General features: G+C 65.3%; 1 protein-coding gene across 5 annotated transcripts; it reads right to left on the reverse strand.

The window, feature by feature from the left end:
- Positions 1-3: 3 nt before the first annotated feature.
- Positions 4-23,436, reverse strand: SMTN (smoothelin). 5 transcript variants are annotated; one of them, XM_082325430.1, is made up of 22 exons: positions 23,327-23,436; positions 18,089-18,249; positions 17,751-17,844; positions 17,597-17,675; positions 17,166-17,503; positions 15,253-15,355; positions 14,786-15,048; positions 14,572-14,635; positions 13,133-13,231; positions 12,260-12,622; positions 10,962-11,056; positions 8,679-8,795; positions 7,425-7,583; positions 7,257-7,332; positions 6,848-7,012; positions 6,183-6,245; positions 5,954-6,017; positions 5,448-5,618; positions 5,249-5,372; positions 5,025-5,176; positions 3,512-3,683; positions 829-969 (listed from the first exon to the last, which is right to left on the reverse strand). In XM_082325430.1, the coding sequence occupies exons 1-21, from the start codon at positions 23,375-23,377 to the stop codon at positions 3,539-3,541; spliced, it is 2,946 nt and encodes a 981-aa protein (XP_082181556.1). In that variant the 5' UTR covers positions 23,378-23,436; the 3' UTR covers positions 829-969; positions 3,512-3,538. The 5 variants fall into 5 exon arrangements, with proteins under 5 accessions (XP_082181555.1, XP_082181558.1, XP_082181557.1 ...); XM_082325429.1 differs by lacking the exon at positions 3,512-3,683 and having other exon boundaries at positions 4-969; XM_082325432.1 differs by lacking the exons at positions 3,512-3,683; positions 12,260-12,622 and having other exon boundaries at positions 4-969.
- Between the last annotated feature and the right edge of the window lie 3 nt (positions 23,437-23,439).

A 23,439-nucleotide genomic window follows, 5' to 3' on the forward strand; every position in this document is an offset into this window, starting at 1 on the left:
GCATCACCCTATAGAATAAACCTTTATTGTCTGGCTGGTGTTGGTACATGTGTCAACGCGGGTGTAGAGACAGTGGTGGAGGGGTGAGTGGCGCTGAGCACATGGTGCCCCGAGCTGGGCTGAGGAGGAGAGCAGGGGCTGCTGTCCCAGCTCACTCCTTGGGCCCTTCGCTCCCCCGGGACCCCTTGCCTCCCTGCCCGCTCCCCAGCACACGGGTGCTGCAGCCCCCCCATGTGGAAGCGCCCAGGGTGCATGTGCGCAGTGGGAAGCAGGGTGTCAGCACGGGGCTGTGGAGCCATCCCCAGGGAGGTGGCACCAAGCAGGGCCTGCGGTGGGCAGAGGGGCTTCCTCGCAGGGGGGCAAGGAGAACTACTCATGGGTGCACTGCCTGTGCAATGCACCACAACCTGGGCTGGGCTGCACAACCCTGCTCAGCCACCAACCCACATCAGCTCTGGGCCCGAGGGCGCAGCCATGCCCAGGCCTCCCCGGAGATGCAGGGGTGCTGCCCGCAGGAAAAACAACTCCTGGAGAACAAATAACTTAACACACTGGAGCGCAGGAGGAGAGCCAAGCTGGGGAGCATCCCTGGCAACACCTGCCTGGCCCTTTCTTGCCCTGCCCATGGGGTCAGCCTGCAGCTGGCCAGGGCAGAGGGAGCTCCAGTGAGGCAGAGGTGCAAGGCTGCCCCAGTGGCAGAGCCCCCCCGTCCCCAGCGCCGGTCCTGTGGCCCCCTGGACCCTCCTGGGGCAGGCAGCTCCCCTGCCCGCCAGCAGCCCTGAGGGCAGGGGGCAGTGGGGTGGCAGGCAGGGCAGGCTCTAGCACTCTTTCTGCCGCATGCGCAACTCGTGGCGACGCAGGTGATTGTAGAGGGACTGCACATAGGTGAAGACGCACTTGGAGTCCGGCTTCTTCCCCATGATCATCATGTCTTCCACCTCCACCAGGGGCACGCAGTCCACCAGCATCCTGTGGAGACGCAGCCCTCAGCACGGCCCCAGGCGGGCTGCCCTGCCATGGGGGCTGGGACAGGGGACCCATGCCGCCCAGGGCCGGCTGGCACTGGACACTGCTGCCCTCAGCCCCACTCAGCTCCTGCCTAGCCCTCAGTACCCACAGTCCTGCCTTTCCTGGCACTGGGAAGAGTGCACACTGCCTGCAACAGGGGCTGGCTGGCTGCCTGCCTGCCCCCCTTGCCACCCTGGTGCTCTCTGCCCCAGCTTTTGGTGCTGGTAGTCAACCCCTGCTCAGGCTGTGCCAACTCTCCTCCTCCTCCTCAGCTGATGATGGTGTGTTGTAGGGAGAGACCTGCCTGCCCACATGTGTCTGTGCTGTGCCCCCGCCCCAAACACCACCAGCTGGTCCAGAGAAAGCAGGGGGGGTCCCGGTCACATGCTGCCCATCACTCCTGCTGCAAGCCCTGGCCCTGCTGTCTGGTCAGGTCTGCCAGCCTGGTTCCCACCCTCGTCCTGGACTGGAACCTGGGGGGCTGCCTGCCCCAGGCACAGCACAGCACCACTGGTGAGGTGGGCACTGCCCAGCTTCAAGCAGCTCAGCGCTGGCCTGTGCCTACCACCTCCTAGCCCAGGCCCCAGTGCCATCCTGGGGTCCGTGCAGGGCCCTGGTCTAGCAGCTGCCAACCTTGGGGGGTCCTGGCAGAGCAGCCATGGCTGTCCCCGCCATCACCACAGCCTCTGGGCTCTGCCACTGCCCCTTCAGTGGGGTGGCAGCCTTGCCCTCACTCTGCCTGCACCACCCACCCAGCTCCCTGGGCTGCAGGCGCTATCTCTCTCCCCATGCTGGGGCTCCCTGGACAGCCAGGGAGCTCCAGCCTGAGGGGGCTGCCAGCACAGCTGGGGCAGTCACTGTGACAGCCAGGCAGGGCACGGAGGGGAACTTGGCCACCTCTGGCCTCTCGCCTTTCTGCTGTGGGGCACAGAAGCAACCCTGCCACTGCTGCCACCCCCCCCCCCCCACCCCCTCCCAGCCCTGCCCAGGTCCCTGCACCCCTGCCAGGCAGTGCAGCAGGTGCCAACACCCACCATGGGGCAGACAGTGCCGGAGCACCCCAGGCTGCTGCTGCCAATAACGGCCAATGTAGCCATGAGCACCTGGCGCGGGGGCTGTGCCAGCACCTGGGAGCTGCTTGGCATGAAATGGCAGCCCTGGCTGATGCCATGGCTGGCCTGGCTGCTCTAGCCCTGGGGCCACCCTCTGGCAGGGGCTTTGCCCCAACAACAGGGTGCACTGGGCAGCTCCGAGCACAAGGAGGCTCCGAATCCCAAGGTGCCACCCACCACCACAACACCCCAAGCCCTCTCCCCCTGCTGCAGTAACCCCTCGTGCATGCCTCAGGCCCCCAGCACAGCCTACCCCAGCCCCCTGGGCTGGCACTGGCATAGCCAAGGAGGGACCCCCAGCTGGTGCCAGCACCCTGGGGAGCAGCAGAGCCAAGGAGAGCCACCCAGCCCAGGGCTCTGCTGGGACCCAGCTCCTGCACCTCACTACCCCAGCTCTCCCATGGGGCCTCTGCTGCACTGGAATCGATGCAGCCGTGGAGGTGATGGGCTCTGAGCCCATGGCCTGGCTGACGCTGGCCCCACCTCGTGATTCGGCTGCCCTGGGGAGGGGGGGGCCATGCTCAGGGCCTTGGGAAAGCCCCTGCCTGAGCTCCAGAGGCCCCCTGCTACCGCCAGCCCTGGCTCAGGGGGTGATGGCAAAACAACAGCAGTGCAAGGAGAGTGGCTCTGCCCTTATAAAGCCATTGTTTGGGCCCCGGTGTGCTGGTGCTGCGCGGAGCCTGGGGGAGCATCGGCTCCAGTGCCAGCTGGGATGCCCGTGAAGACAGGCACAAACATTGCAAGACGAGGCAGGACCTAAGCCTTGACTCACACTTTCCAAGCTCCCCACTCTTGCCCATATATGAGCAGGCAGCACCTCGCAGGCAGGGCACCATCGCCCACGCCTGGCCCTGCAGCAGCGGCTGCAGCTCCCCCCCCCCCCCGGCCAGGGCAGGCAGCCCCCACACACCCCAGGGCTGGGAGGAAGGAGGCAACACGTGTAAGCAGTGATGCTGCAGCATCCGGGGGGGGGATCACCCAAACCCAGGCAGCACCGCTCAGGATCATGCTGCTGCAGAGCACCCAGAGCTGTGTCCCCAGCAGCTAATCCCCTGGGTTGGGCTCAGCCAGCAGGGAGGGAAGAGCTGCGGCAGCTCCGTTCCCACTAGCACCATCCCTGCGGCTGGAAAGCAAACAGCCCCCCAGGGTGACACAGTTCCCCCCTCCCTAAATCCCCATAGGTGCTATTCTGGAAGGCCAGAGGCCAGCCTGGTGCCTCCACCCCCTCTTCCTGGCCACAGCTTGGCCCTGCTGGCTGACACCACCAGGACTCGCCCCTCGCCCACCAGCATCCCCCAGCCTCTTCCCGAGCTGTGGCGGCCGCTCCCTGGCCCCTTGGCCAAGTGGTGGCAGTGGGGCATGGGCAGGTATTTCGAGGGGAAGATTCTCACCATCGCTCCCGGGGGGGTGAAAATGGGCTACGACTTTTTGGTTTTTACCAGCCCCTTCTGGACCAGGCAGCGATAGAATTCCTGAATGTATGTGTACACACACTTCCAATCCGGCTCGCGCATCCGGACCATGTCCTCCACGTCCAGCAACTGCGGACAGTCCGCGTGCTTCCTGGGGGCAGGGAGAGAGAGGGGCAAGCCAGTGACCGCAGCCCAGTCGGGGAGGGGAGAAAGAGAGAAAACAAGAGACACGGATCAGTGCAGTTCCCATCCCTCCCCCAGCAGATGCTGCTCTGCTCTCACATGCTCTGGGGGTGCATGATGCAGGGGCAGGAGGGCTCTGGGCACTGCCGCACCAAGGCCATTCAGTGAGATTTAGGGGGGCACAAGCAAGGGAGGGGGAGGGCAGGTGAGCGGCGTGGAGAGGCGTGAGGTCCAGAGGGAAGGACAGATGGAGGCAGAGGAGGAGGAGGAGGAGTGAGGTGTTCTGGCACGCCAGGTGCTCGGGGAGCGAGTTCCAGAGCGGAGCGGCGCTCTATATAGCCCCTATATAGACCCGCCGGGAGGATGGGGGGGCGAGCCCAGCCCTCCTGCCCGGCTCCGCTTGGAACCGCATGGCACAGCCCTGGTGCAGGAAGCTCGGGAGAAGACGCTCACAAGAGCTGGAGGAGGAGGAGGAGGAAGGACGAGAGGCCACCTGGCTTCCAGGCTGGAGAGATCGATGGCTCTCTCAAGTCCACGCACCGGTTCTCCAATTAAGGCAAAAAGTCCATTACCAGGAGCGCCAAGAGCCAGGCACACGGCCCCTTTCTCACTCCACCGAACAGCACCACGGCACCCAGGGAGCTTGCGGGAGCTCCCAGCTCACGCCACCGCCCCAGGCAACAGCCGGGTTTGGACCCCCACACACCTGGCCCTGCCCCTGGGCAGGGTGCTGGAGGGGAGGAGGAGTGGGTGGGAGAGAGACAGAAGGAAGGAGAGAGGGGCTGGCTGCCAGCCCTCCAGCTGGACGCGCTCCCATCTCTCAGCACCCAGGAAAACCAGAAGCAAAAGGGGAAGGGAAGAGACTGGAGAAGCTGCAACGGTGTTTGAGCCCCTATAACCGTGAAAGGAGGCACCTGGCACAGACAAACCCCTCTCCCCAGGGGCTGCGGTCCCACACCCGGCACCCCAGGATAGGATGTACTTACTACCTGCAGCCAGGCAGGCTTGGGGGGGGCTGCTGCCCTGCCTTTGGGTGCTCTGCCCCACACCCAGGAAAGCCCAGACCCCTACACCCACCCTCGCCACGCCAGACTGGGCTGTGCTGGCCTCTCGTGGCTCTGTCCACACAGCCACTGCTTTCCCCTCCCAATGTCCAAACCTTGTTGCACGGCACGGGGGGAGCGATGCTGACAGGCACCCAACCTCCAGCGCCATCACCCCTGCCCATGTCCTCCCTCACCCCAGGCAGCGAGCAGGAGAGCTGCCTTGAGCCACCCCAAGCCCACGTGATGGCACAAGAGCTACGTACTCTGCGGAGGAGAAGGCCACCTCAAAGTTGTGGCGGCGGTTCTGGGGCGTCAGCTGGCTGTAGTCAAACGCCTCCGGGAAGAAGTTGTGGACCAAGGCACAGAAGGCCATGCCATCACTCCAGCTGGATGAGAAGTTCTGGATGTCCACGTGCTGTGAGGGCAGGAGAGTTACCAAGGGGTAGAGCAACCAGCCCTAGGGATGAGGAGAGGAGGTGGCACTCACCTCGTAGCCCCGGGTCTTGGCTCTACACCAGTCCAGCAACATCTGCTTGACGCTATTGGCATTGGGCACGCCAAAGCTGGAGGAGCGCTGAACGGCAGTGCGTGTCGCCACAGGGTTAGGCGAGCTGTGGCAGAAGACACAGGGTGTTATCCATGTGGCACTCACCACTCTGGCCAACGTGCCCCTGGCCCGGCCTCACCTCCCACCCTCCTTCTGCAGCTTCTCCATCATGGCCTTGCGAGCCTGTGAGGCCGATGTCTTGGGCAGGCTCTGAGCTTTCATCAGCTCCTTCTTCTTCTCAGCCTGGCGCCGCTCCAGCGCAGCCAGGCTGCTCTGCCTGGAGGCACTCTCGTCTTCACGGTCGAAGATGCTGGGAGAGAGACGGATGAAACTTAAGGGGGCTGCATGCAGCCTGGGGAAGGGCATGTGGTGGCCTCAGCCCACTGGCAGCCCTAGAGCTTTGGAGACCTCCGTGTCCCTGGGATAGCAGAGGGGGTCTCAAGGTCCCCGGCTGGCAGACACGTCTCTGTGCCCATGGAGGGACCCATGGGGACTGCTAGAGACAGCAAGCATGCCCCAAGGACCAAGAGGCTTTGGGGACATCCCTGCATGGGGACACTGCAAGCTGAGCAGAGAGGGTTTGTGCAAGCAGATGGCTGACAGGGACCGCTTGGGGCTTGGCCCCAGGGAAGCACCACCACTCACCTGCCCATCTTCTTGGAAGAGGAGCTGTAGGATGATTTGGTTTGAACGAATGTACTGTTGCCATCTGCAGAGAGAGAAAGAGAGAGGCCTTGGGCAGGAGCTGAGGGAAGCAGTGCCAGGCAGGTGGGGGGCTCTGCCTGCGCCATAGCCAGGGATAGCTCAGCAGCAGCAATGCCCCTGGGGTTACGCCCAGAGGATGCTGCAAGGAAAGGGCAGCAAAAGCTCTTACTGTCCGATCTCTTCACGTAACTTGACTCCATGGTTGTGGTACAGGAGGTCTTGCTGCCATCACCTGCAAGGGGGCAAGGCAATAGGGGATCAGCTGGGGCTGGGGGCAGTGGCACCCACAGACACCCACTGCTGCCAAGCACCCTCACATCCATGTAGCACAACAGGGAGAAGTCCCAGGTGACAGAGCCATGGCCAGGGCACGCAGAGGGGGACAGACAGCACATGCCTCCCAGGCACAGCACAGAGGCCAGAGCGAAGGAGCAGGGAGCTGGAGCATCCCTCAGCCCCCTGCAGCGACTCTTGCCTCGAGCCATCCAGGGACTGGAAAAGCAGAGGTGTAGTAGACGGGAGACAGGCCTGACGTGCAGACAAGGCCCCTGCCACTCCAATGGGGCGGAGGATTGGGTGGGAAGTCACCAGAGCAGATCCCTTAAAGATCCCCAGGGAGGCTCTGGGTGAGCCAGAAAAGATGCAGCAAAACTCAGCCCTGAACCACGGTCCTGCTCCCAGCGTGGTCAAGCCAGACCCAGGACAAGTGGTGAGAGTTGCAAAGAGAAGCTGTGGTGACAGAGCACCAGGAAAGACTCTGCACCGCCTCCCAAAGGGCTGGCACACTGGCCATGCCGGGCAAGCAAGCCCTGCACCCCCCAGCCCACCCCGTACTAGACTGGACGAGACGCTCGGTCTTGGTGACGGTGCTGCGTGCTGAGCCATCGGCCGACTGGGTGCTCTGCGTGGTGGTGGTCTCCGTGGCGTGGCCGGCCCTCCCTGCTGTAGCCTGGCTCCTTGTGTCCTGCAGCCGCTGGTCCCGCTCTCTCTCCCGCTGGTCTGCAAATGCAGGTGGGAGACAGCATCAGCAATGAGAGGCAGGGGCAGCGGGCACATGAGTCCAGAACCGGCTCACCGGAAGGACGATGGCCTCGGCCTGGCACAGCCAGGGGTGCAGCAGGAGACCCAATGCGCCCTCCTGCTTCACCACAGCTGGACAGCCCCACTCCAGCACCCTGCTGGCTCCACCTGCAATACCACTGTCAGAGCCCTGACCCCTGCAGGGATCACCGTCCCCAAGTACCTCGTTTGCGCTGGCGCAGCTCTCGCATGGCGTTTCGGATCAGTCGCCGCTCCTCAAAGTCCGTTGTCCGATCCAGCTGCAGGAGGAGGTAGAGGTCAGCATCAGCCCTCTGCCACCAGGTTGGAGTCCCCTCGCCTTCCCCCAGGAGCCTGGCAGCAGAGGAGGTACCATCTTATCCAGAACATCCTCATCCTCGATCCTGTTCAGTTCCTCGATGTTCAGCTTGCTCCTTCTCTCTAGCTCCCTCACTTGGACCTTCTCCATGCCATTGGGCAGCTTTGGCTCCAGCCTTGGTGCCTGGGGCTGCTCCACCACCTCTGGCTCCATCTACAAGGACAGCACCTTGTGACTGACCCCTGCCAGCTCAGCCATGCCCCCCTGCTGCTTAGGATCCAAGTCCCCCATCACCCTGACACTTGCCCAGTGCCACGGGCAGCGGAGACCCTGAAGAAGACGTGCCACATGCGGCATAAGAGCTCACAGCTGGTGGGACACCGCAGGCATCTGCGGCAACCAAGGCAGGCAGGGGAGTACGACATCCCCTCCATGGCACCCCCTGCCCCGGGAGGGCCCAGCAGTCTCTGACCTGCTCCCAGTCTGGCTGCCAAAATGTCCCCCAAATATTCCCCACCCCCCATCACCACAGGCCACCAAGGCCCTCCAGCAGGCAGGGGCTGCCTGGGCACTCCAGGCTGGGTAGTGCCTGGTGCCCAGCAGTGGGCAAGGTGCTGGCAAGGCCAGTGAGCACCATTAGCAGCACAAGGGATTTCCAGGGAATTAAGGGACTTAGCGGAGAGAAGAGCTTGTGCAGGAGATCAAGAGCCTCCCCCGCATCCCTGCTCAGGATCTAGGCCAGCTCGGCCCCTGCCGGAGCAAAGCCAGGACGCCAAGTCCCTTTCAGCACGACCCCCCAGCAATGCGTAGCAGGCAGCAGGCCAGGCCAGGAATAGGGCAGGGAGGCAGCAGAGAGGAGGTGCCAGCATGGGGGCCAGAGCAGCCCTGCCGCACACCTGGCCCCATCCTGCGTCCTGCTGCCCCAGCCCGGCACCTGGCCCATGGCAAAACCACCGGTGGGAGGTGACGCCAGCCACGTGCACCTGTGGCACCACCTGTGCCTCGCCACTGCTGTGTGCAGGCGGGGGCAGCACAGCTGCCTGCAGCCTGCTTGCCTGGCCGGCATGCCAGTAATGCAGAGCAGGCAAGCGCTGTTTGCCCCCTGCAGCAGTGAGCCCAAATGGTGGCAGATCCCAGTGGCACTGAGTTGCCTGTGCACCGCAGCCATAGTCCCACCTCGTGCCAGGGGCTTCGCCTTGGCTCCAGACACCCCTGGGGCAGCCAGGAGCCCCGTGGGCTGGTGCCATCCTCCTGCCCCCTCCCCCCCGCCGCCGGGCTCTGCCGTGGGGCACGGCTGCCTGCACTCACACCACTGTTGCTCCGGGAGAGATGTATGGCCGATTGCTGGCGCGTGCTGGAGAAAGTGGGCGGATGGGCCACGGGGCCGCTGGGCTCCTCAGTGCCCTCAAAGTGGGCGCAAGGGTCCTGTGCTTCCAGAAAGAGGGTGCTGAGGTCCTCCCCAGGGGGCTCCTGCGGCCCCAGCTGCAGTACCAGCAGGTCGAGGCGGCGGCCCAGGCGTGCCAGCTCGGCCCGCAGCTCCAGGTGCTCCTCCTCCAATGCCCGCAGCGCCCGCACCAGGGGGTGCACCCGCCGCAGCGCCTGCTCCAGCTGCCCCTCCACTGCTCCCCGGAAAGCCCCCAACTCCTGCCGCAGCTCCGCGAGCTCGGCCATCCCGGCCTGCGCCAGCCCCTCCAGGCTGACCCCTGGCATGGTGGCAGTGCTGGTGCCGGCAGGCACTGCGGTGAGCCCCGCTCAGCTGTCCTCTGCCCTTTATAGGGGCGCCGGGGGGCACCACCCCCGGCTGGAGGCCGGCCCGGCACAGCTCCTCGCCTGCTGGGCTATTCTTGTCGCAGCGGCCGGGGGTCCCGCACAGGGGTGCTGAGGCAGGCGCCAACACTTGGCAGCATTTCCAGCCCCGGGACCAGGTGGCTCGGTGAGGGCCCCCCCACCCTGGGCGGCTGCCACTGCCCTCGACGCCAGCCTGGGGGGGCTGTGGGGCACAGCAGGTGGGGTAGAGGCCCCATGCGGGATCAGCCTCAGACCACCCCTGTGCTGGGTGTGCTCCAGGGCCAGGGACCACCCACAGGCCCTTTCACCCGAGTGCCCTCCTGCTCCTGGCTGACATCACCCACAACACACCGACATCTCCAGCCCCAGGCTGGTGCCGGTGTGAGGGCCTCAACCACCAGCTGTGATTTTTGGGGGCCCCTGTCCCCCCATGCTGCCTGACAAATGCCCCAGGGGGAGCAGGTCCCTGCACAATGGGCACAGGCGGCACCCCACCATGTTGCAGGAGCCACTGTCCCCAGATCCCCATACACTACCAGTCCCTCCAACCGAGCCCTACCTGGCAGGGCTGCCAGCACCGCTGCCGCCGCCTCCTCCTCCCTGCTGGCTGGGAGCACACCTGGAGGCCGCGTCTCCCGCTGAGCAGCCGATGGGTCCCAAGCACCCCACCCCACCAAGCAGCGCTGCTAATGCCTTAATGAGAGCTGACGAGCTGCTCAGGCCAAGCCTGCCCAAGCGCATTAGCGCCGGGCAGGCACCCCTCTGCAGGCAGTGAGCTGCCTGTGGGCAGCGGGACCTGCCAGCTAGTGCAGGCAGCACTTGAGGGCAGCCCTGCCAGGCTGTGGGCACTGCCTGCTTCATGGTGGCGAGGGCTGAGCCGAGGACAGAATGAGCCAGCAGTGCCACGGCCACCAGTGGTGCCATGGGCACCAGCAGTACCATGCCTGCAGAGGCAATTGGATGAGCACAGGGCCAGGAGCAAGGCAGTGCTGCACTTGACATCCCAGCTCCTGCCAAGGCCACTTGTGCAAGCGCCTTGCATTACCTTAGATGGCCAGAAGCAGATAAAAGCACTCGAAGGGCTGCACACACAGGGCTGCCTCCAGTGTGCACCCAACCCCGCCACCCCCAGCGTCCCGGGGCAGGGGGGAACACCGTGTCCCACTCACCCCCCCAAAACAGAGCAGAGGGATTTTTTTTTTTTTTCCCCAGTCACACCCAAGAATCCCTCCTGGGCCAGGCGCGCTAGGGCTGCCGCTCCGCTGTCAGCTTGGGATTGCAAAGCAAGAGGAGGCAGGACACCAGCCCGTGGCTCAAGGGTGGGTCAAAGACCCTCAGGGAGCACACACCCCCCCCCCCCCCCCCCCCCCCCCGGGCAGGCTCCCCAGCGCCACAGCCCAGGTCCATTCCCAGGAGGGAAAACAAAGGAGTGGGTGGTGATGGGCTTTTCCCTGAGCTGCTGCCACCCTAAAAGGTGTTTAAAACAGAGGAAGACCCACAAAATGCTCCCAGCCCACCTCCCTCACACCCCCTCCCCAAGTGTCTGCATACACAGTGGCACAGTCCAGGGTGCAGGGGGCTCACATGGCTGGGACTGTGGGTCCATGTGTAGACCCCAGGATTTCTTTGTTAAAACAAAAACAAAAACCACACCAAAAAACAAACCAGCCAGAGCTTCTGGACCATGCTGCCAGCACCAACTCGCCCGCCCTGGTCACTGCTCCCGCCCCCAAGCCCAGGACCCCCCAGGCCATGCCCAAATGGGGCACGGCCCCACAGCACCCAGCCCCTCTGGGCACTCACCTTGGTGACATTGCTGCTGCTGCTGCTTCCACTGCTACTGCTGCTGGGGATGGTGGTGATGCGGATCGGGGTGCTCCGCAGCCCCACGGTCACCTCTGCAAGGGGAGCAAGAGGCACAAGTGGTTTGCCGCAGCCCCAGTCTAGCAGGCTCAGCCCTGCACCCAGGGAGCGGCTCCGTCCGGGCTGCCTGGCTGCCGCATGCATCCTGCCTCAGCAGCGGGCACTGAGCTCTGGCACAGGGGAAGGGCTCTGGGGACAGCCAAGGGATGGGCAAGCCATGCCCCCCTCACCACCCCAGCTCGCTCTCCTCCCCAAGGAAGGGCACTTTCCGCAGCACTCCAGCTGGAGCCAAGACCCCCCATTGCAAGGGACAGCCCCAGGAGCATCCCAAGCCAGCCGCGTCTGTGGGCAGGCAGGGCTGCATCAGGGGGAGGGCTGGATCAGACACTGCGCAGCAGCGGGATGGGACAGAGCAGGACAGTGTGGACTCCCCTGGACCATCAGGTCAGTGGGGTCAGAGCATGAACGTGGGATAAAGGATGGGGCAGGGCTGTGGGGACAGGGTGGGGGAGGACACCGGGCACGAATGTGGCAAGATGGTGGGGATAGGGACAGGCTGCAGGGCCAGACGGCCTCCCAGTATGGAGATGCCCGTAGCAGGCTGAGCATCCCTGCCAAAGGGTGAGGGCTGCCAGGCACGCTCCTGCCCATGGCCTCTGCTCTTCTGGCAGAGCCCATGCTCAGCCTCTGGGCCGCCAGCACCCAAATGCCACTGCTGCTGCTGACATGTCCCATCAGTGCCTGCCTGGCCTGTCACTACCCACCTGGCCATTGCTGCCCACCTGCCTGCTGGTTTCCCCCCTGTTGACTGGTGCCCTCCACCCTGTCAGTGCCCAACAGCCCACTGGCACCCATTTGCTCAACTGCCTGACTGCGCACATCATCCTGTCAGGAGCACTGTCCCACGGTGCTTATGGCCCTGCCAGGACCAACCTGCTTGCTGGCGCCCATTACCCCCACAGTGCCCACCTCTCGACGGGTGCCCATCTGCCCACCTTTCCCAGTCCCACCTCCCTGAGTGATGCCCACTCATGCCCATCATCCCTACAGTGCCCAGCTGCCACGCTGCCTGTCTTCCCCATCCGGTCTTTGCAATAGGTGCCCTCTGCCCACGCTGCCCATCTTCCCCACCCAGTCTCCCAACAGATGCCACCTGCCTGCACTACCCATCTTCCTCACCCCATTCCCACGATGGGTGCCCCCGCCTGCGCTGCCCGTCTTCCCTGGCCGGTGCCCACCTGCCCGCTGGCTGCTGGGGGCGGCCACGACGCGGGGCGCGAGGGGCTGCACTCGCCCATCCTTGATCTCGATTGTGAAGTAGGTCTTCATGCCGTCGAGGCCGGGTCCGGGACCGGGGCCGGCGGGGACCGGGGCCGGACGCTGCTCTGCGCCTCCGCCGCCGCCGCCCCGCGCGTTTTGAGCGGGCCCCGGCGGGGCCGTGCGGGGCCCCCGCTGCCATTGGCCGGGCCCGGCCCGCCCCCCCGCCCCCGCCGGGCCGCCCGCCGCCGCCGCCGCGCTGGGGGCCGGGCCCGCCGGGGTGAAGCGCTGGGCGCGCTCCCGCACCGAGGCGGCGCGCGGCAGCGGCGCGGCGGGGCTCGGCTCTGCGGGGGACAGGCGCGGTGGGGTCACTGGGGCTGCAGCGACCCACGGGTGTCCCCGCCACGCATGCTGCACCCCCCTCCCCGGCTCCACACGATGCATGCAGCCCCCCGGGGCGCCCTGCCACACATGCAGGCAGCCCCCTGGGGTGCCGTCTGCAATGCATGCTGCCCCTCCCGCCCCAGGGAGCCCCGGCATGCATGCTGCCCCCCAGGGTGTCCACCCGATGCATGATGCCACCCACCCCCCTCCGGATGCCCTGCCACACATGCTGCCCCCCTGGGGTGCCTGCAGCCCTTCAAAGCTTCTGCCCCCCTGCTTCTGCCGGGACCTGGCTGCTCATGCACATGGGTGGGGAGGGGGCAAGAAAGCAGGTGGGCAGCCAGCCCTGCTCAGCCAGCCGCATCCTGCAGCATCCTGCCACTGCAGAGCTCCATGCCTGCCCAGGCTCCGCCGGAGACCTCCTGCCACTGGGAAGCAGCCACTGGAGGCAGCCACTGCCGGGACCTTACCCATGCGGCCAGCCGGGCGTGGGGAGAAGGACGCTTGCTCCCATCGGTGAGTGTTCAAGCGAGCTGGGGTCCCTGCTATGTCCTGGGTGGGCACTGCCACTTGGGAAGGGACAGGCCAGATATGCAAGGAACAGGAAAAGGGGAACAGAGGGTGAGCACAGCACAGGGTGCTGTTGCCATCCCTGCTTCCCCTGCCCAAGCACAGCACCGTGGGGTCCCCATCCCTGTCACCCCACACTCCCCAGAGTATAGTGCCAAAATCTGCCGGCACTCACAGGCTGCCCTGCACGCCGGGCAGCTGGCTCTACCCTACAGTGCCAAACCACGCTGCAGAGGAGGGCAAGGCAGAGATTGGGGTACCTGCACCCTGGCAGGGCAGTGAATGGTACTGGGGGTCTGTGCCAAGAGATCGGGATCACCCCTGCACCCACCAGGCCCTGGCATAGCAGGGCCAGCCCAGCATTGCCTCTGGAGAGGAGGGTGAGGGGGGCCAGTGGCTCAGCCCCCACTCAGGGAGCACCTAGGGTGCAGGCAGGCACCAAACAGGCAGCGCTCTGGTGTGGGGCCAGAGTTGCTGATGCCCAAGTGAGGGGGCTCAGCTTTTCCCCAGCACCCAGGTTAGGAGCCCCCAGGTGAGGCGAGGGGGATCAGGTCCTGCACACTTCCCTCCACCCCAGGACTGTGCCACACTGCAGCCCACCACCCCCCAGCATCTCCCCAGGGTTTCTGCCTTCCCAGGAGCCAGCAGCCTCCTGGGGCTTCTAGGAAGGAGGGGACCTCCACCTGCAAGGGTGGCTCCAAGTGGGAATCCTGACCCTGGGGGCAGAGAGCTGCTTTCTGTTCCACACCTCCCCACCCTATTTCCTCCCTGCACAGCCGTGGGGACAGTTTTCCCAGCAGTAGGAAGAGGGCAGCTGCTGGCCACCGTGATCCCTCAAGGGAGGGAGGATCCAGAGGGTGCTGGGACCTGGCTGGGCCAGCAAGCACAGCCCCGGGTGGGGGAGGGGGGGGTCAGGGCCAGCCGGCACACGGCTCCCGGCCTTATTGGGACAAAGAATGCAAAAGGCCAGGGTTTGCTGCCGGCACCAATTCCCTTTCATGGCCCTGCTGCCACCCAGCCTGGAGCTGGGGGACTGGTAAATAGCCCGCCTGGCACCGCATTCCCCTGGCCCCCAGCTGGGGCAGGCACCGCCACTGCATGGCTAGGCGGCAAATGGCCACTGGCTGGCGATGGCCTTTGGCCTGGCCATGTCCTGCCCTCACATTCGTGCCCCAGGCCTCCTGGGCTTAAGTCAGGTCCCCAGGGCTGATGCCCTTCCCCGTGCAGCCGGGATGTGCATGCCGCAGGGCAGGGGGGCAATGGGGGCCCTGTGGGGCAGCACTGTCCAGTTGACGGCGGGGCACAGCCCCACACTCCCTCCCCATGGGGCTGCACTTACCCGCTGGCGGCTCCGCACGCCTCCCGGCCGGCCCTGGCACCTGGCCATGCACCCTGACACCAAGCTGCAGTGAGGGAAAGGGGCAAAGCAGTCAGCTGGGGGGGCCACGCACACCCCCTCACCCCAACGCCATCAAGCTGCCTTCACCTATGGGACCGCCAGCCCCTGGCAAAGAGAGCAGTGGCAGCCTCAGCCTGTCCCACCAGTTCTGTACCTGGCTGCCCCGGCTGCCAGCACTGGGCTGGCCCAGGGGATGCTGCTCCACCTGGCAGTTTTGCCTCCCACCAGGCTCCCGGGCTGTGGCAGGGCTGCCCAGGCTCTCTTCTTTCCAGGCTGCCTGGTGCTGCCCCTTGGGCTGGGAAGCACCCAGGGAACATGGCTGGTCCCGCGCCGGCTCCTTGCTACCATCTTCGGGCTCCAGACTGGGCTCTGGGGCTGGCTGCAGCTCCAGGAGCACGAGGGTCCCCGAGACCACGGCTGTAGGAGAGAGAAGAGGCTCTGCATGGGGGAAGCCTACTCCTGCAGTCCCACAAGGCACCCGGCTCCCCTGTCCGCACCTTTGGGAGATGCCGTGCTGCCCTCTCCATCCTCCTGCCCCTTTCTGCAGCTGGCCCTGGTGCTGCTGCAGCCCCGGGTATGCACCCGAATGGGTCTTTGTCACCAGCATTCACGGGGACTCACCCTGGGCGCTGGGTTTCCGGGGGTCTCCTGCCTGCTGACTGCATAGCTCCTGCATCCCAGCTGGGACATGCTCCTGCTCTACCGTGTCATCTCGCTCGTGGGCCTGGGGAGAGCAGGAGGTGAAAGCCGGGTGAGCCCCACTCCAGTTTCTGACCGGGTCACCCTGTCCCATCCCTGCCACCCAGCCAGGGATATGCCACAGGCTGTGGCCTCTTCCCATGCCACCCAGGTCCCTGCCTGCACGCTGCTGGGGATGGACAAGCCACCCCCTGCATAGGGGTCACTGCAGGAGGCTGGCAGGGGGACAAGTGTCCCCACACCCCGCTGCCTCCACCAGGCAGGGAGGGGGATGCTGTGTCTACTGAAGGGGGTGCCCAAACCCTGCATACCCTTGGGGCTCCTGGCACTCCTCTACATGGGGCTGATAAGCACCAGGGCACGCAGCAAGTATCTGGCTCTTGGATCCCTCTGTGGCCTCTGCCATGTGTACACCAGCCTTGTCTAGCGTGGATGCCAGGAGATGGGAGAGGACAGCCCCTGCCTAGTGCCCGTGCCCCCTTTTGCCCCCCAGCCCAGGCACCTCAGGGCTCCATGAGGCAGGGAGAACCCAAAGTTTTGCATCACCCTGTCCCCGTCCACAGCACCGGCAGCTCTGCTCGGCAAACGCTGGAACGCTCTGGGCACAGGACACATGCTCACATCGGAGTGGCAAGGACATGCAGGTGACAGCTGCATCCCTGATACACACCTGAGTAGAGCCAGGGTGTCCTAGTGTCACCAGCCAGGGCACAGGGTGCCAGTCCTGGCTGTGCCAATGCCTCTAGGAGCACCATTGGCTCCAGGTGCTGATGTGACTCAAGGGTGGGGGGAGGCAGAGAGGGGCCTGTACCCCGAGGGGGCACAGGGGAACCAGGACCCAAACCCAGGTGCCACTGCAGCTGCCGTTTAAGGGAAATGGCCTTGGGTTTGGAGTAATCAACCGGACAGAGTGGGACAGCCCCACTGGCTGCGCAGATGTCCCGGCATGGCCAAGACCGGGGGCAGCACGCCAGCACATCCGGATGGGGAAGGCAGACAGTGCTGAAAGGTGGCACAGGGCCACATGCCCCCCACAGCCTCTTGCCACAGCCCCGGGGGAGGGGGAAGCTGGCCTGAACAGAGGCAGATGCGGGCATCCAAGCCTTTCCAGGTGGTTATAACCACTGCTTCTCCCTTCCCCACCCCGTCCCGCAAAGGGCAACTCCGCATGGTGTCTCTGCAGGGACCTCCTACCGCCACGACAGCCATAGTCCCCTAAGGGGTCACTGCCACTGGGCAAGAAACCCAGGCCTGCGCCTGTTACTTCCAGCCCTGCCCACTAGCTCATCCTTCCCCCAGCCAGACAGCCCCCTCCATGGCTGGTGGGCACCAGCCTCGCTCCAGAGTAAGCCCCAGCCCCTCGAGGGCCAGCAGGAATGACCAGCATGGGGAGGGGTCGGGAGGGATCAAGATTTCTGCCTGTGCAAGGAGACTGATGCAGGCAGCTGCCACAGGCAGGACGAGTGACCGTTGCCTCCAAAGAGCACCGTCTCTGCAGAACCGCAGCAGGGAGGGGTGCACCAAGCGCACTGAGGGGCCCTGTAGACCCCTCACCCACAGCACTCATGCCCAGGCTGCATCCTCAGGGACAAGCCCAGGGGCACCCACGCCTGAGCCCCCAGCCCCAGCTCACCACTGCTAGGGCCGTGCTGGCACAGCCCAGCTGCGTCCCCCATGTCTCCAGAGACCCCAGCTCCACCTGCCCCGTCCCTTCGGGTGGGCAAGCCCAGTGTGGCCAGAGGTTTGTGCCCCACGCAGGCTGGCACAGGAGCCCAAGGAAAGGGTGAGGAGGTCTTTGGTGGTCCTGTCCCCCCAGCAGCACCCTGCGCACTCACCGCTGACCCTTCGGGCTCCTGGTCAGGGGGCTGCTCTGCAGCCCCCCCGCGGCTGCTCTCCTCCGGCCCAGCTGGTGCCGGCTGCTCTGCATCGTCCTGCTGGCTGCTCTCCCCATTCCGGACTGTGGCCAGGGGCTCAGCGCTGCCCTCGCCACGGCTCTCCCCACTCCCAGCCAGTGCTGGCAGCTCGGTATCACCCCTTTGGCCGCTCTTCCCACTCTTAGCCAGGGCTGGCGTTTCAGCATCGTCCCTCTGGCTGCTTTTCACATCCCCAGGTACAGTGGGGCGCTCACTGCTGTCCCTCCGGCTGCTCTGCGTGTTCCCAGCCAGGGTTGCGGCTGGATGGGAGCAAAGGCAGTGTTTAGGAAGGAGCTGCCCATGTCCCAGGCTTTCCAGGGTAGCAGTCCCCTGACACGGGGATGGTGCCTCACCTTCGATCTCCTCAGCCCGCAATTTGCGGATAGCAGCTCGGATCAGCTTGCGCTCCTCGTACTCACCCGCTGCCCGCAGCTGCAAGAGGAAAAGATCCAGGAGAGAAGCAGGGTCACCCCGGCACATGGTCAGCCCCGGCACACGGTCACTCACCAGTTTTGTCAGCTCCTCCACGTCAGTGATGGCTTCAAGCTGCCGGGACAAGGTGGCCAGAGCTGTCTGCTGCTCCTCCTCCAGGCGCTGGGACCTGTGTGGGGGCGAGAGCAGCCGATCAGAAGCTGCCATGGGTGCTCAGGAGCAAAGTCCCCTTGTGGGCAGCCGCCAAATTCAGGCAATGGGCCCCCCCTATGTGCCAAGCTGCTCAGCGCAGGGCTGCTCCCACCCTCCTGCCCACCCAAATCGGTCCAAGACACAGTGGGGCCAGACCGAGCCACCGCCCCCTGGGGCAGAGGCAGGGGGTGAGTGGGACCCCAGCCCCACACAGGACTCACCGCGGCCAGTTCTCCTTGTTGTCCTGCCGGTGGCTGCCACGCTCTGGGCGGAAGCGCTTGGATGCCAGTGCCTCCTCGTCCCGCTCCAGCTCCTGCCGCTGCAGCTCCCTGATGGCCGAGCGGATGTGGCGCCGCTCAGCCAGGTCCAGCGTTGCCTCCAGCTGGGTGTGACAGGGCAGGGCTCAGCACTGGCTCTGGCCACTGCAGCCCCCCCAGCTTGGCCCTGGTGCCGCCCTCCGCCGGGCTGCCATGGGCTGCCCACGCACTGCACAATGGGGCTGTCTGTCTGGCAGGGCCCACGCGCATGGTGCATGCTGCCTGGCACGGCTTGGCCCCGTGGGGAGCGGGCACAGCCCCCCTGGGGACAGGATGCTGGGACCAGCCATGGCAAGGAGGGGCTGCCACGGTGGCACCAAGACCTCCAGGCATATGAGGGGCAAGGAGACAGGGGCACGTGGCAAATGCCCATCCGTGGTCCGTGCAGCCACCAAGGGTCAATTCTCTGCAGCCCTGCCCCCCCATGCCACCAGCACAAGGACGAGCCCTCCTGCCCACGCCAGCCCCTTCAGCAGCAGCGGGGGACAGCAGAGGATCTGGTTCCTCTCCCACCCCCACAGCCCCCAGGTGGTGCTGGTTGGGAGGGTCCCAGCATCCCACTGAGGAGGGGTGTCCCCCACCCTAGGGAATCCCCCAGCACTAGTGGATGGCAGGTGGCTCTCTGAGCCAAATCCATGAGCAGGAGGCAGAAGGCAACCAGATCCATGGGGAAAGGCCAGCCAGGGCAGGCACGGCCCCACTGTCCTGCTGTGGGACATGGGGACCAACCCGGCGCTGGGAACCCAGGAGGTGATTTCCCATGGAGCTCATTAAAAATAAACCCCATGACCCACAGCAGCTGCTGTCAGCATCAAGCCCTGGCATGCTGGGAGCAGTCACGGCTGCGCCAGAGGACAAGAGCATCAGTCCCCTCCCTTCCAGTCCCACAGGCCACTGCCAGGCCACCCATCCAGGCTCTTCAGGTTCCACTGCAGCAGGAATCCAGGGTTGGTCCCTCAGCCAGACCCAGGCTGAGCAGCACCGAGGGCCCCAAACCACTGCTCGCATGCAGAAACCCCTCTGCACAGACCCCCTAGCAAAGCCATCGCCCTTTGCTCTCCTGGCTCAGGGTTTGTTGGCCATGGGGGGATATTTCTATCCCAGTGAAACCAGCAGGTACAGAGATGCCACGTGCCGCCCCAGTGGCAGACAAAATTGTGGTCCTCCAGCCCCTGACAGCCATGAGGCCCAGCTTGGAGCAGCATCCTTCCCCAGCTGGGAAGACCCTGGCAGGATGCTCAGCAACCAGGACCACCAACCCCCAGGGCCAAGCCAGCGCTGAAAACGCATGCAACCTCAGGGGCGGCCACTTGAAGCAGGGCGCTCCCTCCCACCCTGGCAGCCCCCACCACACCAGCTGGCAGTGCCATCCCTCCCAGCACGCTGCAGCTGCTTATTGAATCCCGCAACAGCATGAGTGTCTGCCTCCTGGCTGGAGCTGGGGCCTGCAGCCCCCCGGCCTCTTATCTGGAGCTGGCACCTCCGATGGTCCAAGGGCAGGGAAGTGGCTGGGAAGAGTAGGAGCCACTGCGCTGCCAGGGCAGGGGGATGTCAGGGAGGAAACCAGCCCCTGCATCCACAGGGGCCTCCCATTTCCCGTCTGCGCTAGGCCTGCCTGCCCCAGGCAGCTGCCTGCACCCTGGGGATGCTGCCGCAGGCAGGGAGACTGGCTGCCAGGACAAAGGCACTGAGATGGGGCTTTTCCCTTCTGCTGCTTCAGCAGAGATGGCAGCCGCCCTGGCTGGCTGGGAGGCCCAGTTCTGCTGTGCATGGGGTGGCAGCAAGGCGCTGGGGGAGCAATGGAGCCTGGTCCAGCCCACAACGAAGGGCTGGAGGTGGAGGTTCCGTGGCAAGCACGGCTCTCCCTGCAGCCATGCAAAGGCCTTGAAGACAGAAAAACACTTCTCTGCCACACACTGGTAGGCTATGGCCCCGGCCCTTCCCTAAATAAGCTGCTGGCAGTGCGTGGCTCGGTCCCAGCAGCCGTGTCAGGGCGATGCAGGGGGCAGCAGCTGCAGGAGCCAGGAGTGCCGGGAAGGGGAGGATACAATGGGACACCAGCCCTATGCACCCTGGAGCAGGGGACACCCCGGCACCCGTGTGCTGCATGACACCCGCCCACCAGTTCCAGGGTCTGCCCTGCCCGGGAGGCTCCAGCTGGGACCTGACCTGCACCCAGGTCCTGGAAGGCTTCTCCCCATGGGAGAAACGTCAGCAGGGCAGGAGAAAGAGCCTCATCCCAAGCCCACGTCAGCAGGGAGCTGGGATGAGGCAAATGAGTGGCTTTGGAGGCTCCGTGGCCAGCGGCAAGGGGGAGCGTGCCGGAAACCACAGCTGGAGCCAGGGGGTGGGAAGGGGCCGAGGGGCCCAACCCCGCCTGCACAGGCAGGCCCCGGGATCAGCACATGCCAGGGCCCCACCAGCCCTGCCCAGCCGGCAGCAAATTAATGGTTACGAGCAAACGCCCACCTCGGCACACACACAAAGTGGCTTTGTGAAAAGGGTGCTGGCAAGGCACCCATGGGCTGCCTTCCTGATGATGCCCGAGTACAGTGGTGTTCAGAGCCCCAGCATGGCTGGCGGCTCCTCTGGGAGAGCCGTAATTAGCCCCGCATCCATCCGGCTTCACGGAGTGGCTTGGGAGGCTGCAGCCCAGCCACAGGGATACTGCTCTGGGGACAAGAGCCAGGCACATCAAGCACCTCCTGCAGCCCCAAGCTTTGCTATCACCTTTGGAAGGAGCCATGGAGAGTGTGGCTGCCTCCTGGTCAGAGGAAAGCAGGAAGAACAGCTGGGTGATGGGAACATGGCAGGGATCCAACACTCCTCGGGGCCATTGAAGCCTTTCCCAAAGGCCACCAGGTGTAAGAAGAAGGGGACCTCATGGCTGTGACTTTCCTAGCTCAAGCCTGCCCTGCCTCTGCCTGCAAGGGGATTTGCATCCTGCCTGTCTAATTAACCAGGCTGAGATCTAGAGGGGCCACTTGAGGGGAGCATTCCCCAGCCCGAGGCCAGCAGACCACAGTCTGGAGCTCAGTACAGCCCCAAGCGCTCAAATAACCCACTGTTTCCAGACACCCGGCTAAGGGCCACCCTGCAGCAGCACCCACCCCATTCCCCACAGCTCCCTCCCCAGGCTCCTCCAAGCCCTTGGTCACCTTCATGCTGCACCACCGGTTCATCCCAACTGGCCTCCCTGGACTGGGATACCAGCAGGCAGCTGGGGAGGGAACCACATGGATGCCTATGGGAGGGAGATGGGGGGAAGATGCTCCCTGGCAGCTCCCAGCCCAGCCAGCACAGCTACGCTCCCTGTCAGGGGCCTGCAGGGACCTGCTCACGTCCTCCTCCTTCCAGGACTCCCAGGGATATCATACGCTGCTGCCGAGGTCTCACTTGCTGGGAGAAAGGAGGAGGAGAAGCAGCCCAGAGCCGAGGGCTGGGGAGAGCAGAGGAGCAGGGAGGAAGCAGTGGGAGAGGCAGTTTTCCCTTATATGGGCTAATCCTCTTCCAGCTGAGCAGAGCCAAAACCTAACCAGAAAGAAAAATAATTCCTTCCCCGCCTCACGTCAGCTCGGGGCAGGCTTTCCCCAGCCCACGCCACACAGGCACTGGGATACCCGAGCTGTGAGCAGGGTGCTCTGGGGATGCAGAGCCCCAGCGGGTCAAAGTCTGCCGAGAAGCGGCGCTTGCTGTGCGGGTAAGATCCACCTCCCCAGGCTGGCTGGAGGCTCAGCCACACCACAGACCCAACACCTACCCCATCACCACTCCTGGCGCTCCGTCTCAGCCCAGAGACCTCAGTCAGCATGGCAGAGCCAGAGCACTGGCAGGACAGGGAGAAACCCAGACCACCCATCCTCACATCTCCAGAGCCCCCCGTTGGCCCAGATGTCATCCCACAGAGAGTGGTGGGCTCCTCAGCCCACAAACAACAGGCAAGTCAGCACAACGTCACCCAGAGCAGGCTGAAGATGGCACGTCAGGAGGCTCTGGCAGGGCAGTGCAGCCCGCATGCTGACCCCCTGCCCATGGCACAGCGCTCCCGCTTCCCGCTGGTGCCGCGGTACCCCAACTCTTTCCTGTTCCCGCAGACGTGCCTTCCTGGCTGACTCAGCTTCCTGCTGTAATCATTCCCCAGTGCCGCCCCGGGCCACCCTGTGCTTAGCCCCCACAGCATCCAGCAAATCCCCAGCCCCAAGCCTGTGGTGCCCCGGGGTTGGAGGGGAGGTGGCAGCGCTGCCCGAAGCTGGGCAGCACTTTGTAGGGCTTCCTGGCACAACAGCCCTGGCTGAGCAAGTCAGAGCCCAGCACCCAGAATCCCACCTTTGGGACACACAGGTGCTCATCCCCCACAAGCCAACCCAGCCCCGGCAGCCACAAGGGGAGGGCTTGGCTCCAGCTCTTTTTCCCAGGGGAACAAACAGAGCAGGGAAGTGGCTCAGATGTTGCTTCAGCAGCTGCTGCGCAGGAGGGGATGCCCAGCCATGCGGGCACAGAGCCTGGGGAGCAGCCCCTGGCACCAAGCCAGCCCCGGGCAGCACGGGAGCAGAGACCCAGGCCAGATGGCAGCCGGCACTGGGAGAGTGGTGAGCAGGTAACTCAGCCGGCAGCAGGAAACATCTCAGGCGGGAGCTGCCGGCCAAGGAGATGAAGCCAACAGACAGACGTTACAGCCGGGGCGCGGGTGCGAGCAAAGGGCCAAGTGTGGCCAAAGCAACAGGGCCGGAGTCTCTGGAGTCACCGGGGCAGGACAGGGACTTGTGCTAGACCTCACCCATGCCCAGCGCTACGACCCAGGCCAGCTCGGGCCCCTCCAGGGGCTGCTACCCGGGACCCCCAAGCACTGCAGCAGCTCCTTGCCAGCGGCCCCGCTCACCCCTCTGGCTGGGGGGCAGCGGCAGCTCCAGCATCTGTGGAGCCGCAGACGGGCCCGCACTACCGCTCAGCCCCTGGAACCAGCCCGGCTGCCCGCTCTGCCCGCGCCTCGCACAGCCACCGCCTCCCCTCCCTCGGCGGGGCGCAGGGAGCCGGGGCACCGCCGGACACACACCGACCCGTTCCCCCGGGAGCCGCCACAAGCCAGCAAAGGCTGCGGGCAGCGCGCGCCGTGCCCCGGCCCTGCCCGCCGCGGGGACTCACCAGCTTCCGCAGCGCTCCCTCGTCCATGCCGAGGAGGTTCTCCTGGGACATCCTGCCCGCCCGCCCGCCCCGCCGCCGGGGGCCGCTGCTGCTGTCGGCCGGGGACTCGGCGG

The sequence above is a fragment of the Platalea leucorodia genome (genome assembly GCF_965183815.1).
Source record: "Platalea leucorodia genome assembly, chromosome: 12".
NCBI classification, from domain to species: Eukaryota; Metazoa; Chordata; class Aves; order Pelecaniformes; family Threskiornithidae; genus Platalea; species Platalea leucorodia.

Bases quoted from the DNA above. Each gene is read 5' to 3' on its own strand.
- SMTN (XM_082325429.1), bottom strand. From the start codon at position 23,377: ATGTCCCAGGAGAACCTCCTCGGCATGGACGAGGGAGCGCTGCGGAAG. The intron at 13,232-14,571 runs GTAAGTGCAGCC...TCCCTTCCCAAG, and splicing joins GCGTGCGGAGCCGCCAGCGG to TGGCAGTGCCCACCCAGGAC. The intron at 7,584-8,678 runs GTGAGTGCAGGC...CTGTCCTTGTAG, and splicing joins TCTCCCGGAGCAACAGTGGT to ATGGAGCCAGAGGTGGTGGA.